Raw genomic sequence first — 18,769 nt, 5'->3', positions numbered from 1 at the left:
GATTACTTTGAATAAAAATAAAATCTTTTTGAGCTTTCACTTTGTGTTCTTTTTTATTTCATCAGTCCGGGAACTTTATTGCCACACCTTCTATAAAATATTAGTCAAGTCTGTCTTCTCAGCAAAAATACCTACTATCAGATTCTTCACTAGGATCCACATGTTTGTAACTGTAGTGAAAATAAGTGCAAATAAACTGATAATGTTTATAGTGATTATTAATGTTTATTGTAATTCGAAATTCTACTTGAACATTTTTGTTCAAGTAGAATTTCGAAAATATGAAACATCTATGATCACTGAGTTACAACTTGCTAGTTTATTAGGAAGTCATCATTATTACTGTACTGTGAAGTTAATTTTGATGCCCTTGAAAGTTTACTGGTTTCAGAAGATATGTACCAAAATTATTCTCCACAAATCAAATGTACCGATAAAAAAGTTTCAAGAAAATTGGTGAATAAATTGTGTCTTAAATTTAGTAAAAAATACAGGTGATACAAATATGTGGTATATGTCACATTTACTAGAATTTCCAGTTATAATTCTAAAGTAGTGAAATTGTTTGTCATCTTCAGACTGGCAATTTTAGTATGAAATAGGCATAAAAGCAAACTATGTGCCCACGTCTTTTCACTTCAGGCTTAGCTCCTAATTTAAAAGAGAAAATGTACAAAAAATGTTTAATTATATGGAAACCATTTTCATTTTGACATTATATTTGTTAAATATGAATAATTTACTAACATGTTCCATTGTCTTTCCCCCTTTTTTTTTTGATTACTTATGAATCCAGCTTAATTAGGTTACAGAATGACACTTCTTGTACTGGTTGGTTCCAGTGGATTGTGAAGTTGAAGTAGTTTGTCTTTCATGTAGGCTGCAGTTCTAATTTATTATTATTATGCTGTTGGATCAAAAGATTTAAAGTATGTGCCATTTAGTAGATGTGGGGGAGAGAGAGAGAGAGAGTAGTAGTATTTAGTCTACCTGTCTAATGGTCAACTGTGATGGGTTCACTGACAGATTTTTATATGGAATTAAATTAGACTGCATAGAATCAAAAATGGTGCTACTATTTCAATAGTAGGATGCCCTCAAAAAATTAAGGCATGCAATGTGCCTTTGATTTTTGTAATCTAATCCTTGTTCCTGAGTTTTTGTAGGTGGAATCATCCATCTCATTTGTCGAACATAGGCATTTTATATATTTATTAAATTATACAGGCAACCCCCATATAACATGGTACTTCTACAACACCGGTTTTGCTCTAACACGATTGATAAATTGTGGCAATCCTAGCACAACACACTACTTCTGCAACAAGGTTTCGCTCTAACAGATGTATTTTTGTATTTTGAGAACTGGAAATCTCGTATAACATGGTATTTTTGAGCTTTTATGCTGGGAAAACCTTGCTATTATGTTAGATGTAATTTTCAACGTTTCCATTCCCTTTTGTGAATTCCTGCTGTTGACTCGCTAATTGTTATCGCCTTCATGATATTTTTGTAACGCACATTTCTGGAGGTCATTACCATAAAACAGTAAAAACAATTTGCAGTTTCCAGTTTATCAGTCTTTTCTGTTAGTGTAATCAATTATAAATGGGTAGCAAACTCGATCTTCTTGCATTTGCTATAGTAATACCGATAGCTGGAATTCTGTGGGATTTCACGTTATTCTGGTGAAATGTGTTTCCCCTTCCATGGAGGCACCTCCGTAGCCAGGTGGGAAGGAGCAGCAGTGCGTAGCACATGCTTCTTGATTAGACCGGGGTTCGAGCCCGTCACCACCAAATATGGAGGATGCGGAAAGGTCAGGGAATGACCACAGCATATCCCGGAGCAATATGGCCTTAGTTGCTAATGCTCCTAAAAACCAAATAACAAACCAACAAACATTCATTCCCCTTCCATGAAATATTCAATCATATAAAAATATAAATAAATTTTCAGAAACTCATTGCTCGGTATCTCACTTGTGCATATCTTCTTTGTTGCAACTTGTGCATGCTGTTTTCTTTGTTATTAATTGCTTATCATTTTTACTGTTTTAAATTTTACAACCAGAAAAAGTCAGTGAACAGAAATATCGGTTGGTATGTACATATTACAGTACATATTAATTAAGCTATATATGTAAGAGTAAATTTATTTTTATTTTGCTAACTGGAAAGTATTCTTCCGATTTTCACGTCTCATTTAAAGTGGGGGTCCGCTGTATTTTGTTGAGAGATCCCTGGATGATACAAATAGGTTTTGTGCTATTGAACTTGTGCTTGTTTGAGACCATAAAAAATAATTGTGACTTCGAAGAGTGCAGTTCGTAATGTTTAAAGAGTGCGGAAGAGATTGTGCTTAGCAGCGATGAAGAGGAAGAAAATTAAATGAACCTACTTATCTCGTATAAGTATCACATTTTGTAAGGTAAGACGTTTGTTCAGTTATTACTATTTAAGTTACTACTATTATAAAAATAAAGTTAAAATATTAAGTTATTACTACTATAAAAATTAAGTTTCTGATAGTTATAAAAAAAAACAAAAGGTGTATTTTTGTTAGCTTTGGACCATAACCCCCCTTTTTTTACTGGTTCTTTGTCCTATATAACATGATTTCGCATTACATGAGAGTTTGTAGGAACCAAACTACCGTGTTATACAAGGGTTACCTGTATAAATAAAAATACAGCTTGTATGTGTATGTCTATTATATTAATGGATTGCTCAGCTAGTGATGTCGATGTTCCTCTTTTCATAAATTTTCTTTTCTTGTCCTTTCTAGTCTGGATAATATGTATAAAGAGCTTAAAGAAGACATCATTGATTTTAAAATTCCTAGTCATGGAAATTTGAGTGGGTGGGCAAAACAAGGTATGATTACTTAACTAGTGATATGTGAATTTTTTTCTGTTCTAACACATACTTGTTTGTATATGAAGTTTTCATAAAAAAAAAATTAAAAAAAAGGCAACTGTCTTTCATGATATGAGAAGCTTCCTTTTTCTATGAATGTTCTCAGTTGAGTTTGTGTTAAATTTTTAAACATGTGTTTCTCTTATGTTTTTCCAATACACATCCACTAAATAATGATTGATATAATTGTCTGTAGATAATATTAAATCCATAGTTTAGCCACTTGTATTGATAATTTTTCCCAGTTTGTTTTCAACAATGAAGAGTTTTGAAGGAAACTTAATATCACAAATATGGTAAGTTTAACCCTAATGAAACCCAGGAGAAAATGAATTTTAAGGTTGAAGTAAACAAAAACTAAAAGAGTAAAAAAAACAAAAAAAAAAACAGTAGAACTTCGATTGTCCATCACCCTATTTACCATCAGTCTCTGTTAACTGTCACTTAACCTTATACAGTTAAGGTTAAGTGACATTGTCATATTGGCAGCATGTATCACTCAGTCTTTGTATACAAGTCACTGTATACGGGTGTATTTTAACCACTTCTTTCACATTTTAATAATTTTTATTTAGTAAACCCATTGAAATGACAGAGAAACGTGAATGAGTAGTGTTGGGATTATCACAAAAAAATTTAAATAATCAATCATCTAAGAAAAGATGAAAGTGCTACAAGTATAGCATCAGTTTATGGAATGGGAAGAACAACAGTAAATGATATAAAGCATGAAGCAGACAAAATTGAAAACCACGTGTCAAAAATGGAAACCACTGACGGTAATATTAAAAGTCATAAAACAATGAAGCTTGCTAAAAATGAACAGTTGGATATTGCAATGTTTCAATGGTTTGTTCAGAAACAGCCAATTAATGGAATTAATTGACAATGTTTTATTATAGGTTGGGACCTATAATAATTGAAAAAGCCATTGAAATCAAAAAAAAACTACATGGAGATCCTTCATTCAAGGCTAGCATCGGATGGTTGGCAAATTTAAGTTTTGCCATGCTATTTGATAGTTGTCAATCCAGGGTGAAAAGCCAAGTGCAGATAGCACAGCAATTTCTGTTTATTGTGAAAAACTATAGAAGGAAGTAGCCGATCGAAGTTTGGTTAAAGACCAAATGTACAAGTGTGATGAGATTGGCCTTAATTGGAAGGCACTATCTCAAAAGACACTGACCTCAATGACTGAACATGTGGCACTGAGATATAAGATGCAAAAAGACCTGGCACCTCCGTAGCCAGGTGGGAAGGAGCAGCAGTGCGTAGCACACGCTTCTTGATTAGACCGGGGTTCGAGCCCGTCACCACCAAATACGGAGGATGCGGAAAGGTCAGGGAATGACCACCGCATATCCTGGAGCAATATGGTCTTAGTTGCTAATGCTCCTAAAAACCAAATAACAAACAAACAAACATGCAAAAAGATTGCATCACTATAATGGTACATGTTAATACCTGCAGTAGTCATAAATTGCTTTTGGTTGTTAGAGGAAAACCAAAAAGGCCTAGATCATTTAAAAATATTAATTTAAATGCTTTTTTAGTTAAATATTTCTCCCAAAACAATGCATGGATGAACGAAAATATATTTCATGATTGGTTTCATAAAATATTTGTACCATGTGTAAGATCACATTTGGCATCAAAAGGTTTGCAAGCCATAAGGGTAATAATAAAAACAAAATTAGTAAAAATAGATACAAAAGGAAAAAAAATTATCACTTCTAATAGATCACCAATCGACACTAGGTGGTAGATGACTCTCATCAACCGGTGCAATACCACCACTTTGCTTATTGGAGGCTTGAAGTGGTGGAACCCATGTTTAGTCTCTGGAGCTAAGTTCCGGTCAACCCTTCCCCATCTCTTCCATCATGCAGTATGATTGATGACTTTTGAGGTTATGATGAACATCGTGGCGAGATCCATTATTCCTTACATTTCGAGGGTACAGCTCTAAAATGGTGTTCGTAGGCCGGCTGTTAGTTAGTACACCAGACCGAACCTATTGGTAACTCTCTAGGAGGCTTCTGGATTAGCTAGTGTATAATCTTGCTACCTCTACTCTGCCAGATAGTGACTGGAGGGAGTCCGAGTAGAGTGTATGCTGGGGGGGGGGCATTGTCAAGGCCACGTTATGGCAAGGATCTGGGTATATTCTTACCATGTGTATGCCATATCCAAAAATTTCATTACTTCATACAGCATGTCCCACCCACTTTTTCTTACTATTGAATACACCATGAATTGTTAAACTAATAGAGCAAGCTTACCTGCGAAAAGATCTAAATCTCCCAAACGCTTCCTAATTCATTTTACAAATATACGTGGTCTCAATTCTAATCTCAACGATGTCCATTTCCACTTGCAGTCTGCCAAACTGCATGTACTTTTTCTGACAGAATCTCAGTTATTGGTTGATTCAACTACTGCTCATCTCAGATGCCCAAATTATTCGCTGTATGATTCCTTTCGCCTCAAAGGTGGTACTTGTGCATATATCCGTTCTGATATTCCCTGTCAGAGACTTGGCAATTTGGAATCTTCTCTCTTTGATCTTCTCTGGCTTAAAATCTCTCTACCTCATAATGTCAAATTCATTTGTTGTCTCTACCGTTCTCCCAACTCCACTAATCACTTGGAGCTCTTTGACTTCCTCTCTTTGCAACTTGACTTTCTCCAGTCCAACTTTTTTAACAGTGATGTAATTTTCCTTGGTGATTTTAATGTTCACCACTCCAGCTGGCTTCCATTTTCTAGTCACACCGACCCAGCTGGTCGAGATGCTGAGGCTTTTGCAATTACTAATGACCTTGCACAGATTGTTCATTTACCTACAAGGATAGTGAACAATCCTAACCATACAGCCAACATGCTTGATCTTTTTCTCACAAAAAACCCTAAGTACACTATTGAAGTGAGGTCCTTTATGCACTTTGCATCACAACTTGGTGATTGTCTCTTCTCCAATGGAGCCCTTATCTCATGACTATTCCCAACGTCGTATTGTTTGGCATTACAAGAATGCAAATTGTGATGACCTGCGAGATTTCTTTTCCTTGGTCGGATTACTGTTTCAAAACTTCTGATGTCAACGTTTGCTCAGATCGTGAAATCAGTGAAATTATTCTTGCAGGAATGGAATCCTTTATCCCACACTCCACTTTAAAATCTTGTCCTTTATCTAAACCTTGGTTTTCCAATAAATGTGCTAAGGCTGTTCAAGAGAACAACATTGCGTATCGTAATTGGCTTGTTTCTAATTATTCAGTTTCATTTTCTGCCTACACCAAAGCTTGCAACAATTGTAAAGCAGTTAGTCCAAAAAAGTTAGTCCAAACAAAAGTTTGGCTAAGAGTAAGTAGTAGAAAACTTGCTTCTTGCCCTAATGGTAGCTGAGCATTCTGGTCTCTTGCCAAAGCTATTGGCCGCAACTTTTTGCATCTCTGCTCCCACTTCTGTCCAAACCAGATGGTTCTGTTGTCACTTCAGCCGAGGATAAAGCTGACCTGCTAGCATCCCATTTTTCTTCCAACTCATGTATTAATGATCTTGGTAAAACACCTCCCACCATTCCCAACATGCTCCATTCAATGCCTCCTCTGGTCTTCTGTCAAAAGGATGTCAGAAGAATTTTGACGAATCTTGAAGCTAAGAAAACTCCAGGTCCCGATGGTATTTCTCCACTTGTTCTCAAAACCTGTGCTCCTGAACTTACTCCTATTCTTTGCTGCATTTTTTTCACTTTCTTATTGCAAAGGTGGTTTTCCTTCTGCTTGGAAATTTGCTCATATCCAGCCAGTTCCTAAAAAGGGTGACAAATCCCTTCTATCCAATTATCGTCCCATTGCAATTACTTCTACTCTTTCTAAAGTAATGGAGAAATCAATTAACCGCCAACTCTTAAACTACCTAGAAACCTTCCGTCTGATCAATGATCGCCAGTATGGATTCCATCAATGTTGATCCACTGGTGATATTTTGGCTTATGTTACCCATTTATGGACTAATTCAATGGAAAGGTTCAGTGAAACACAAGTAGTTGCTCTTGACATCTCGAAGGCTTTCGATCGTGTTTGGCGTAAAGGTCTTCCAAACAAACTTCCATCTTATGGTCTGCCAACTGTTTTTTGTAACTGGTTATCCAGTTTTCTCTTTGATCGCTCACTGAGGTTGATGGTAGATGGCTCTCTGTCTTCTAACTTCTCTACTAATGTCGGTGTCCCCCAAGGTTCAGTTCTTTCTCCCACTCTTTTCCTCTTGTATATTAATGACCTTCTTCCATTGACTGGAAATTCTATCCATAGTTTTGCCGATGATAGCACATTGCATTCCACTTTCCATTTTGAGAAACCTTGTCCTGCCCAATCAACTTCTTGAAAATCGGCTGCCAATTCCTTAAATGCTGATCTTCAGGTAATTCTCCAGTGGGGCAAAGACAATTTAGTTTATTTCAATCCTTCTAAAACTCAGTCTTGTCTTATATCTCGCAAAAAGGATTCTTCTGCTCCTATGCTTATCTTTGGTGACACTCCGATTTCTAGGCAAAATGATATATATCTCTTTTGGGGATTACCCTGACTTCTAATCTCTCTTCACACAAGCACATTAGAAATATTGCTTCCTCTGCAATCTAAAAAACTTGGTTTTCTCTTTCGCTCTCGGCATTACTTTTCTTCCAAACAGCTGCTCACTCTGTATAAATCACAAATCCACCCTACCATGGAATATTGTTCCCACATTTGGGGGTGGCCCCCCAAAACATATCTCAGGCTTCTTGATTCCATTCAGAAGAGGGCAGTTAGGTTAATTAATGATTCATCTCTAACAGAGTCTCTCCAGTCGCTGTCTCATAGACGTACTGTTTCTGCAGCATGCCTCTTCTACAGATATTTCCATGGATACTGTTCTTCTGAATTGGCTGCTATAATTCCCGCTCTCTCCTTCAAAACAGTCCGAACACGTACAGCCACCAGTCAACATCCATTTACTGTCCAACTTCAAACTCACAGAACCGACTTTTCATCTTCCTCGTTTAATCATTCAACTGCCGTTTTCTGGAACAACCTTCCTTCAATACGTATTTCCTGAAAATTGCAGTTACAGAAGTTTAAGTCCAATGTCAACAAATATCTTCTTTCGTCTTCTCAACGTTCAACCCAAGCACGGTACTGAGTACTATAGGTTCTAATACCGCTTGTGTTTGGGGTTTACATAAAAAAAAAAAAAAAAAATCTTCAGCAAATCAAAATGAGAACATAGTGGGCTATCGTGCTGACCTCTCGTGGCACTTTTTGTAAGTATGGCTGCCACATGTTATATTAAATTCATGTAATTTAAACGCTCATAAAGTAAGAAGTCTCAGTATCAGGAAACTTTGCAGTGATAGTGTGATCTACTTTATGTTGTGCAGACTCTACTGCCTTTTAAAGTTTTTAAACCAGCCTTTACTGTCTTGAAATTTAACACTTCTCTACTTGTACTCTCTTTCAATGTCTCAACAAAATCTTTGTGTGACTGCTTGGCCTTCTCACATTAAGCACTCTGCTTAAAGGACATTTTTATGGACCTGGTCATCTACCCATATATATAGGAGCTTTTCATCTTCTCTAAATTATGGTTGTGTGGCGTATAAGAAACATTTGATGTTTACTTTCCCTTATAGTAATTGCATTCTTCTTGATTCTGATAGTTAATTCATTCATACGTATTTCACTTCTAAAAGGTACCCTGCTCTCTCTCCTTGTGCCAGTCTTTTGAGCACTTTTCTTTTTTTATTCCAATATCATAATGTTTCTTGTGGTTTTCATGCAATCACTGATTGAACTTTTGGAGGAGATAATAAAGGGTATAATAAATGCTAATTAATAACAAACATGGTAATCTTCAAAGCATTTCAAAAACCCAAAATACATCTGAGAACAACAAAAAAAAAAAAAAAAAAAAAAAAATCCCACCTACAAAGAGGCAGTAATGCACATGGTGTTTCACATGAAACACTATGTGCATTACCACAGAGAGTTTGTTATTGATATGTTAGAGCAGTATATATATTTGTGCCTCACTCTGCATTATTCACGGTGACCTTGTGGCTAATGCTTTCCACAGTGAACTAGGAGGTGGGAACAATTTTTGTGTTCTTTAGTTTAATCCAGAAGTGGTTTGAATACTGGACTGAGTCAGTATTCAAAAAAAAAAAAAAAAAAAAAAAAGACAGATTGTAAAATTATTTTGTATATAAATATAAAACTATGTTATTTGAAATCTGTGGATGGTAAACCCACAGTTGGGGAGGGATCCCTGTATATTGAGAGAATCCTTGAACCATCTTGGTAACAATGTCTTTTTAAAAACTCTTTTTGCACTATTGTTATTGTTATCCAATGCGATAACATCGAGAAAGTGAAGAGTTTTTAAAGCCTTTCTTGTCGGTAATGTGATTAACTGTTGGAAAAATGAAAGGTGGCAACCTTTCATTCTTCCTCCAAAATAGTGGTAATAATGCTGTTGATGTGATGTCCGTAGATGTTCTCTTAGTGTACCCAAGTGTTGCTTATCTTCAGCACTGGCCTAACCTTGACAAAACCTTTGAGACCAGTGTGAAATTAAACTGCAATCTACTGTTGACTTGCCACACACTTTTTCCATATAAGCTGTTAGTATAGTAGTACATATAGATATTACTCTCGTGCTTGTCTCAGTTTATCTTCTGCCCAATCGTCCACGTACTATCGAAGAGCTTGAAGATCTTGTTCTGCAGTTATTGTTTCCATTTTGCTTATTAGGAAATTTCAATGCACATGAAAATTTCAATTTCAATGCACATTATGGTGAAAATAAAGAGAGAGAGAGAGAGAGAGAGAGAGAGAGAGAGATCATGGAGATGGTAATTCACAGATTGAATCTAACAATACATATCTCTCTACTCGTTTGACTTCTGCAATATGTTCTTAGTGATCTTCTCAACAGTGAACCTGAATATATGGAATTGAAAACTTCTCCTTACCAACATTAAGGAGAATGAAAATTTTCAAAGGATGACTGGATAAAACAAGAACTTTTGTCTCCTTTGATGACCATATTATTCAGTCTTGTTTTATCAACAGCATTACTGAGAATACTTAAATGCTATAGCTGTAACTGCTGCCATTCCACATCATCTAAGAAATCACCATTACATAAACTGTTGGTGGAGTGAAGATTGTAACAATGCAAAAAAAGAAAAAGAAAAACAAAGCACAGAACTTGTTCTCAAAAAAAAGCCTGCTATGTCAGAAGGGGGGGGGAAGGAATTCTGAATTAAATTTGCTTCCTCAGTTTATAAAAATGTTGATGGCAGAATAATCTATTAAATGGTAAATTTCCTTCATTAGCTAATCTACTGCTTAACTGGACTGGACATGTGCTCTACTCCATCAGAAGTTGAAAATGCCTAAGGAGGCATATTTTCTGAACTGTGTGCCTCTTCCTCATAAAATCAGTCATTTAAAAAGACAAGACAGACTGAGAATTCCAAACAAAATTTCATTGAAATGCATTCTTTACTTTGTAATCAACCATTTACAATTTTTGAATTGAAACTTTTCACCTCAAAGAACAGTGCTGCTGGTTGTGATGGGATATATTATGTAATACTACAACATTTAGATCAAACACCATTATCCTCACTGCTGACCTTTTTCAGTCCAATCTTTACTGAACACACAATCCCAGGCTCCTTGCACCATTCCTATGTACTGACAATCCCAAAACCGGCAAAAAATCATTCTCTTCCTTACAACTACAGACCAATTACTATTACCAGCTGCCTGGGCAAAAACCTACCACAGAATCCTAGAAAAAATGGTTCACTGCCATTGCACTTAGTATCTTGAGTCTTGCATCTTGATTAACAATAATCAATTTGGATTCCAGAAAAATTGATCATCTTTGGATCTCACGATTAAAGCCAAATCAAGTATCAGAATTGGACATATCATCATGATATGCCTTCATATTGAGAATGCCTTTCACACCATGTGGTGTTTTGGATCTACATTCTCTTTTGACCCGAGAGGTCACTATATTTCATCCAAAATTTACACCATTCTCTTTCAAGCACAGATCCTTTCAAGTTAATTATTGGAAAGCTCTCTCTAGAACCTTTGTCCAAGAAGAAGGAATCCCACAAGGCTCTGTTTTCAGTGCGCACTTTATTTGCAGTAAGAATAAATCATATTTTTCAAATCACTCTGAAAATTGTCGATTTATACCTTTATGCTGATGATCTCATAATTTTCTGTCATTCTCAGAATGAGCTACATTGAAAGGCATTGCAAGTTTAAATAAACAAACATTGAACTATAGATGACACAAAATGGTTATAGACTACCTAGCAACAAATCTACTGCCATTCATTTATGTAACAAGTGCAAGATACGTGAACCTGAGCTTCAGATACTTAGTCTGCCTCTTCCAGAAGTTAATAGTATTTATCTTCTGAGTTTAATATATTTGCTGTAACGTACATGTGTCAAAACAAAACAGAAGTGTTTAGCCATAATAGAAATATGCAGTTATTCATAACTGCATATTTGCATTGCAGATATTCAGTTAAGAATAGGTGCTTCTACAGGGATGGGATACACTTGATGAATAGGTGCTTCTACAGTGATGGGATACACTTAAATAGAAGGGGTGCAAGAATATTTCCTGATGCTATCGAGGCAATGTTAGCCGGGTCGGAAAAATGCTAACTTGGGGGGGGGGCGGATTCACAGACTAATAGATTAACAGTAGCTGCAGCAGAGGTGGAAATGATTCTTGCATTGGAATGAGCAGCAAGCCAGTTGCTGTGAATTTCAGGAACTGCTGGAGGTGGGGGGTCATGAAACAAGTAAATATATCGGCTGTGTTAGAGTAACTAACAGTAAGAACAGGTGCATGTATACTTGCATGTACACCAGTGCTAGGGGTATAGTAAATAAATTTGATGAATTTGAAGTGCTGGTTAAGACATCCAAGACGGATATTGTTAGAATATCAGAGATGTGGTGCCACTCAGCTATAAGGGATGCAGAATTGGAATTTGGAGAGTACAATGTGTACAGATAGGATAGGAAGGGAGGAGGCGTTATGCTGTTAGTTAAGAAACACAAAATCTAAGGAAGTGCAGCCAGTTGACATAGATGGACAGTGCAATGTTGAGTCAGTTTGGTGTGAAATAAGCACTGGGAGAGCAAAAATGAGGGTAGGAGTTTGTTATAGGCCTAATGACTCTGATGAGTACAATGAACAGTTATACAGAGAAATAGAGTGGGCCAGTAAATCAGTGTCTTGTATTGGGGGATTTTAACTTCCCAGATATATATTGGAATTTGTGGGTTTGATCACTTGCACACTAGCAAGGCTTTTGTGGGTTTATTGGATGATTGTTTTTTACAGCAGCATGTTAGAGAGACAACAAGAGGGAGTAAAACTCTTGATTTGATTATCAGCGGTGATTATTCATGCATTAAGAATTTACAGATAAAGGAACAACTAGGTGGCAGTGATCACGGTGTACTGATGTGAGATTTACTTAGAGATGTTTCAAATACTTTTCAGTTGTTCTCTAGGCTGAATGTCTCACATGATTTAACTCATATCCTTGGAAATTATGCAAACATAGAAGAACTTATAATCTTTTTAAAATGTATGGCCTGTACAGGAGTATTTAATTTAACATCTACACTGGTATATTTTGACTGAATAAATTTGAACAGACACAATTTGGCCTCAGTAGCCCTTGTGTCGTTAAGCCAAATACCAACAACAACAATTTAAAGATGTAACTACCATCAGGGGTAAAGGGAAAGGGAAAGGTTTTTGCTTTCGTAAAGGTGACTACAATGGTCTCAGAGATATTCTAGGTTCTGTACAGTGAGACCAACTGATGATGTTACCAACAGCAAATTCTAAATGGGAAGCATTCAAGGAAGTAATTTTGGAAGGTACTAGGCTTTTTGTTCCAACTAAGAAATACTGCTCTAGGTTCAGGCCCAAATGGATGTCAGGTGAACTAATGAGACACTTGGCAGAGAAGAAAAATGAATGGGATGCACATAAATTGTCAGGCAACACAGAAGCCTATGGTAGATACAAGCTAGTCTGTAATCAAGTCACAAAGGAGGTTAGGCAAGCAAAGGCAGATTACAAAAAATCTTTGGCAAAGGATGCAAAGAAAAACAGCAAAGACTTCTTTACTTATATAAACTCTGATGGGAAGGGGATGAATCAGATTGGTGCACTTGATATCAATGGTTTGACTGTAGATGATCATTCTCAGATAGATATCAATGGTTTGACTGTAGACGATCATTCTCAAATAGCTGCCGAACTAAATGAGTATTTTGCATCTATATTCGCACACGAGGCGTTATTCAAGGAGGGGAAGGTCAGATGTTTATCAAACTCTAACAGGGGGTTAAGTGATTTTGTAATAACTGAGAACAAAGTGGAGGAGAAATAGTTGAAGTTAAACATAAGAAAGGCACCTGGGGTGGATGATGTCTATCCAGTTATATTAAAGGAGGCAGCAAAGGAATTAAGCAAACCCTTAGCCGTAATTATGAGAGCATCCTTGAACTTAGGGGAAGTCCCCGTGGACCGGAGATGTGCAAATGTATTTCCAATTCACAAAGGGGGATCAAAGGGTGACATGAGTAATTACAGACCTGTTAGTTTGATTTCGGTTCCAGGAAAAATAATGGAGTCACTGGTTAAAAAATCATTGCAGGATCATCTAGACAAGACAACAGTAATAATTCAGATATAGCATGGGTTTGTCAAGGGCAAGTTTTGTCTGACTAATTTGATTGGATACTATGATGTGGTCACAAAGGAACTGGATGCAAAAAATAATTTTAATACCATATACAGTGGAACTTCTCTATTATGAACTTCTATTTAACAAATTTCTCTATATTACGAATTTTTTTGCAAATCATTCCACCTTGAAACGAAATTACATGTAAAATTAACCCCATATAGCTAAGTGTTAGTCTCTCTATAACGAATTTTTAAAAAAAATTAGTAAAAGCATTTTTGAAGATTTTCAAGCATTTACCGCTAAACAGCCGCTCAAATATATGGCCTCCTTCCCTCCGAATTGTGCATTAGCATCTGGAATTAATTATCCTTTTAGTGAATATTTGCGGCCATTGATGCCCGTAGGACAGTCTTTGTTTTATTTTTGTTACAGTTATAAAACCAAATGGGTTTCTTAAAAGTGGTCATAAACTTTACAATAAGTAGGGTAGATTTGTAAATTGATGTTGGCTCAGGGGAAAACGAAATTCGCTACGGTAAACCTTTAGCGTGCTGCGGCGACAATACATAGAACGCTACTATAGTCGAATTTTAGTAACGCCTAGTGAGTGACATTCGCTTCTCACCTCAGCCGTTCCATGTGACCTTCCTGTCAATCATTATACGATATGTCCGTTCTCATCTAACTGGACTTCCAATAGATGGTTTTCATGATTTTTTTTTTTTTTTCTGAAAAGTAACATACAGCGTACATTAACCATAAATTTTCTTTGTGTATATACGAATGAAAGCAGAATAAAAGAAATTCACAAAGTCGTATATTTCTTTAAAGTGATTGATAGGAAAGGTCACGTGATACTGTTGAATTGGCAAGCAAACATCATTGAGTTGGCGGTACTAACAATTCACTATATGGCCAGCGCAGCGAAGTTTGCGGTATATGTTTCGGCAAGAGCTCAGTCCAGTAATTTTTACAATTGCGGAAACAATGTCAAAGAGAAAGTGTTTAAGTATTAATGATAAAGCAAAGATTGTTATGATATTGACCAGGGTTTTAAGAAAAAAGATGTTGCGGAGAAATGTGGCATACCTGCAAGCAGTTTATCTACGATTTTAAAAAATCGAGAATCAATTTTAAATGCAATTGAAGGAGGAGCAGACAAGAAGCGAATTAAGTTGTGTATATACGAAGATGTTGATAAAGCTGTTCTAAAATGGGTGCAAATGATACGTGAAAAGAATATACCAATATCGGGTCCAATAATTAAGCAACAAGCTCTAAAATTTGCACAGTCCCTTGGACATAGAATTTAATGTGAGCACTGGGTGGCTAGATAAATTTAAGAAGTACCACAGAATTGTGGAAAAGGTTATTTGTGGAGAAAGTGTTAATGTAAGCGAAGAAGATTGCAACAGTTGGAGGAACAATACCTTAAAGAAGATTTTGGAAGAATATTGAACCTAAGGATGTTTTTAATGCTGACGAAATGGGTTTATTCTTTAAATGTTTACCGAATAGAACACTTGCTTTTAAGGATGATAAATGTTTTGACAGAAAACCAAAGCAAAGAAAGAATTACTGTGGTAGTTGGGGCAAATATGACAGGAAGTGAAAAATTAAGACTTTTAGTCATCGGAAAATCAAAAAACCCAAGATGTTTTAGAGGCACAAAATCTTTGGAAGTTGACTACACCTTTAAATAAAAAAGCATGGACGACAAGTGATATCTTTGAAGACTGGATATTAAAACTAGACAGGCGTATAACAAAAGAAAAAAGGAAAATTGCGTTGGTAACTGACAACTGTCTGGCACATCCTGCCAGTATTTCTGCCAAACTTAAAAGTGTGAAGTTGTTGTTTTTACCACCAAACGTAACGTCAGAACTCCAGCCAGTGGACCAAGGCATTATTAAAAATTTTAAATTTCATTATCGAAAGAGAATAATAATGAAGATTGTCAATGCGTTATCAGAAAATAGAAACTTGGAGGTTACAATTTACCTTAGAGATTGCATCTCTGAACTGGCAAAAGTTTGGACAAACGATGTCACTGAATACACTATTCAAAATTGTTTTTCGAAAGCGGGATTTGCATTGAATACAGAAGTCGAACAACAACTGGATGAATAAGATGAATTGCCCCTTTCACAACTGAAAAACTTTTGGACGTTATTAGAATCGTCCAGAAATATCGAAAATGAAATTACACTGGATAGTTATGTTTATGTAGATCAAGATCTGACTACAACAGAACATCCAAATGAAGATGAAATACTGCTGAACAGTGTTAGATGTGACCATGATCATGAAGAAATTAACGATGACGCTGAAGACGCATCAGAACAACCCGTAGAAAAGCCAACTCACGAAGAAATGATTAACGCTTTTAAAACGGTTCGTATGGGTCTGCAGTTTTGTAAAAATGTTCCTGATAATGTTTTTAATGCTCTGAACAAATGTGAGGTTTTCTTTGAGAATCAGACAATTTTTTAATTGTACTGTGCAAACGAAAATTTTAAATTTGTGATACTTACTGGCGAAAATTGTGTAAACGTAATTTAAATAAGTGTTTTAGAAATAAAATACATTAAAAATAAATGTAGATTCATTTTCATTTTCATTTTCTAATTAAATAACAATTTTTAATAAAAAAGATATTCTCTGTATAACGAAATTTCTCTATAACAAAATTTTTCGCTGGATTTATCGAATTCGTTATAGGGAAGTTTGACTGTACTTGGATTTCAGGAAAGCTTTTGATACTGTTGCACATGGAAGATTGCTGAACAAATTGGAGCAGTATGGCATTAAGGGACAAGTTGCTACAATGGATAAAAAAGGATGGTTGAGTGGGAAGACAGAGAGTGGTGATCAATGGGTACTGCTGTATGTGGATTAATGTTATTAGTGGTATCCCTCAGGGTTCGGTGTTGGGCCTGTTGTTGTTGTGTATATTTATCAATGATATTGATAAAGGTATATCAAGCTTACTGTCAAAGTTTGCAGATGATACAAAGGTTGGCAGAGTTGTTAATAACAGGCCTTCAGTTGCATATATGGACTGAGAAATGGCAACTGAAGTTTATCATTGACAAATGTAAAGTTCTGCTTATGGGTATCCCAGTAATCCCAGAGTAACATATCAACTGTGCAGTAATACACTCAGGATAAATGAGAATGAAAAAGACCTGGGTGTATTGTGTAGTCAGATATGAAGTTTTCTGAGCAGTGCAGACAGGCTGCAAGAGTAGCTTGTGGGGGCCCTGTCAAATAACTTTGCTATCAGGGATAAGGATGTGATTATCCCCTTGTATAAAGCAATGGCCAAACCACACCTTAAGTACTGCATACAGGTCTGGAGGCCTCATTTTAGGAAAGATGTTGAGCTATTAGAATGAGTACAGAGTTGGGCAACAAGATAGGCTTAAGTCCTGCAAATTGCATCTGGAGACTAGTCACCTGCGAGGTGATCTGATTGATGGTGTAAGGCCCTGAATGGATTGGAGCAGGCTCAATGCTGATGGGATTCTTACTCTTGCTCAGATTACAAACTGATGGGGCATAGATTCAAACTGAGAAAAGACAATTGTAGAATAGACGTGTGTAAGTTTGCCTTTAGCTAGTGGGTATTTAATTGCTGGAACAAACTTCCATCTGTTGATGTGGAAGTTGATAGCATAAATAAATTCAAGCAGAACTAGACAAACATTTGGAATGAATGGATCAGATGAATCAAATGTGAATTTTTTTTTTTTTTGGCTGATGCTGTATAAGCTTGTTTTCTTGCATCATGTGCCTCTACTAATGCTAATGCTAAAAAGTAAAGGCAAATGAAATGAATTGCTGATCGATATCAGCACACTGAACTATGGGAAATTTTTTTCATTAAGAATTGGATTTTGCTTATTGTCAGTTACACTGTATAGAGGTATAGAGAGTGCTATAAAAGGTATATACTTGGTTCATAGTTTCATATGTTTTGTGCTTGTGTTGAAGTTATTTTATCTGGTTTAGTATTTTACACAAGAAAAAAAAGGTAAAATGTTTTGAAGATTTTTTTTTTTTTTTTGTTGCTGATTTTTAATTTTTTAGTTTTTTGAAAAATGAAATGTCATCCTATGCATGCGTTTGGTGATAAAATTATGTGTAAAAAGTGTTTTCCTGTAAAATTTTACTCTAAAGGTTTGCAATATAAGGATCCACAGCCTGGGATGTCAAGACTGAAAGAAACAGGGATGGACAGTATGTTGAACCTGATGACATTGAATCAGCTCTTTATAATATGTCATCTGATACTGAAATAGAATTCAAGTGATGCAGATTCTGAATCTAGTTCAAATGCATCCATGGATGCTAGAATGCTACAAACAACAGATGCTGGCGTTACTTGGAATAATGATTCTTCACAGGTGCCGTCCCTTCCATTTATTGAAAAGCAGTGTCTACTTGTTTCAGTGTCCCAGAGAAATAATCCAGTTAGTTATTTTGAGCTGCTTGCAACTGATGAATTTTGTCACTTGCTTGTGAATGAAACAAATGCTTATGTAGCCACTGTATGTAAAGCGAGTGTAAAAACTTACAAAAAAATGAATGGAAAGATATTAGCATAGAGGAGATTAATCAATTTGTGCACCAAGAATCCAAGATTACTGGAAAAAAATCCACTATTTGCAATGACGTACTTTTCATCATTCATGAACAGAAACAGATTTTTTAGTAATAATAAGATGCCTGCACTTTGTACAAAATCTTAAACTGCCTATAGACCATCTTTATAAAATTAGGGCTTTATTGGAGAACCTAAACAGCACAATGCTAAAAATTTGCTATCCAGAAAAACAGCTGCCACTAAACAAATCCATGATCCTTTGAAGAGGCTATCTACTTTTTAGGTGATACATCTGAAATAAAACTGTACATGCTAACCGAGCCAAATGTCTGGTATTGAAGCATCTAATATACACAGGAGCATTGGGTGAGATGGGAGAAAAAGGGCATGCCACAATTGTAGTTCTGAAAGTTTTGGAAGGAAAGATGCATAGATGCCTGTTGG

The 18,769-nt window shown here is 35.9% G+C and overlaps 1 protein-coding gene across 1 annotated transcript in view; it reads left to right on the top strand.

The window, feature by feature from the left end:
* The window catches only part of LOC150078377 (uncharacterized), a 99,653-nt gene that overhangs the window by 58,658 nt on the left and 22,226 nt on the right, over nucleotides 1-18,769 (top strand). Inside the window, exon 6 of the mRNA XM_090384548.1 lies at nucleotides 2,788-2,876. Within this exon, the coding sequence (XP_090240674.1) occupies nucleotides 2,788-2,876 (89 nt within the window). The remainder of the gene's footprint in view (nucleotides 1-2,787; nucleotides 2,877-18,769) is intronic.

The sequence above is a fragment of the Mastigoproctus giganteus genome, chromosome 11 (genome assembly GCF_048544385.1).
Source record: "Mastigoproctus giganteus isolate SK-2022 chromosome 11, ASM4854438v1, whole genome shotgun sequence".
Taxonomy (NCBI): Eukaryota; Metazoa; Arthropoda; class Arachnida; order Uropygi; family Thelyphonidae; genus Mastigoproctus; species Mastigoproctus giganteus.
The sequence above is the reverse complement of the archived record's forward strand: the minus strand, read 5'-3'. Positions and strand labels throughout refer to the sequence as shown.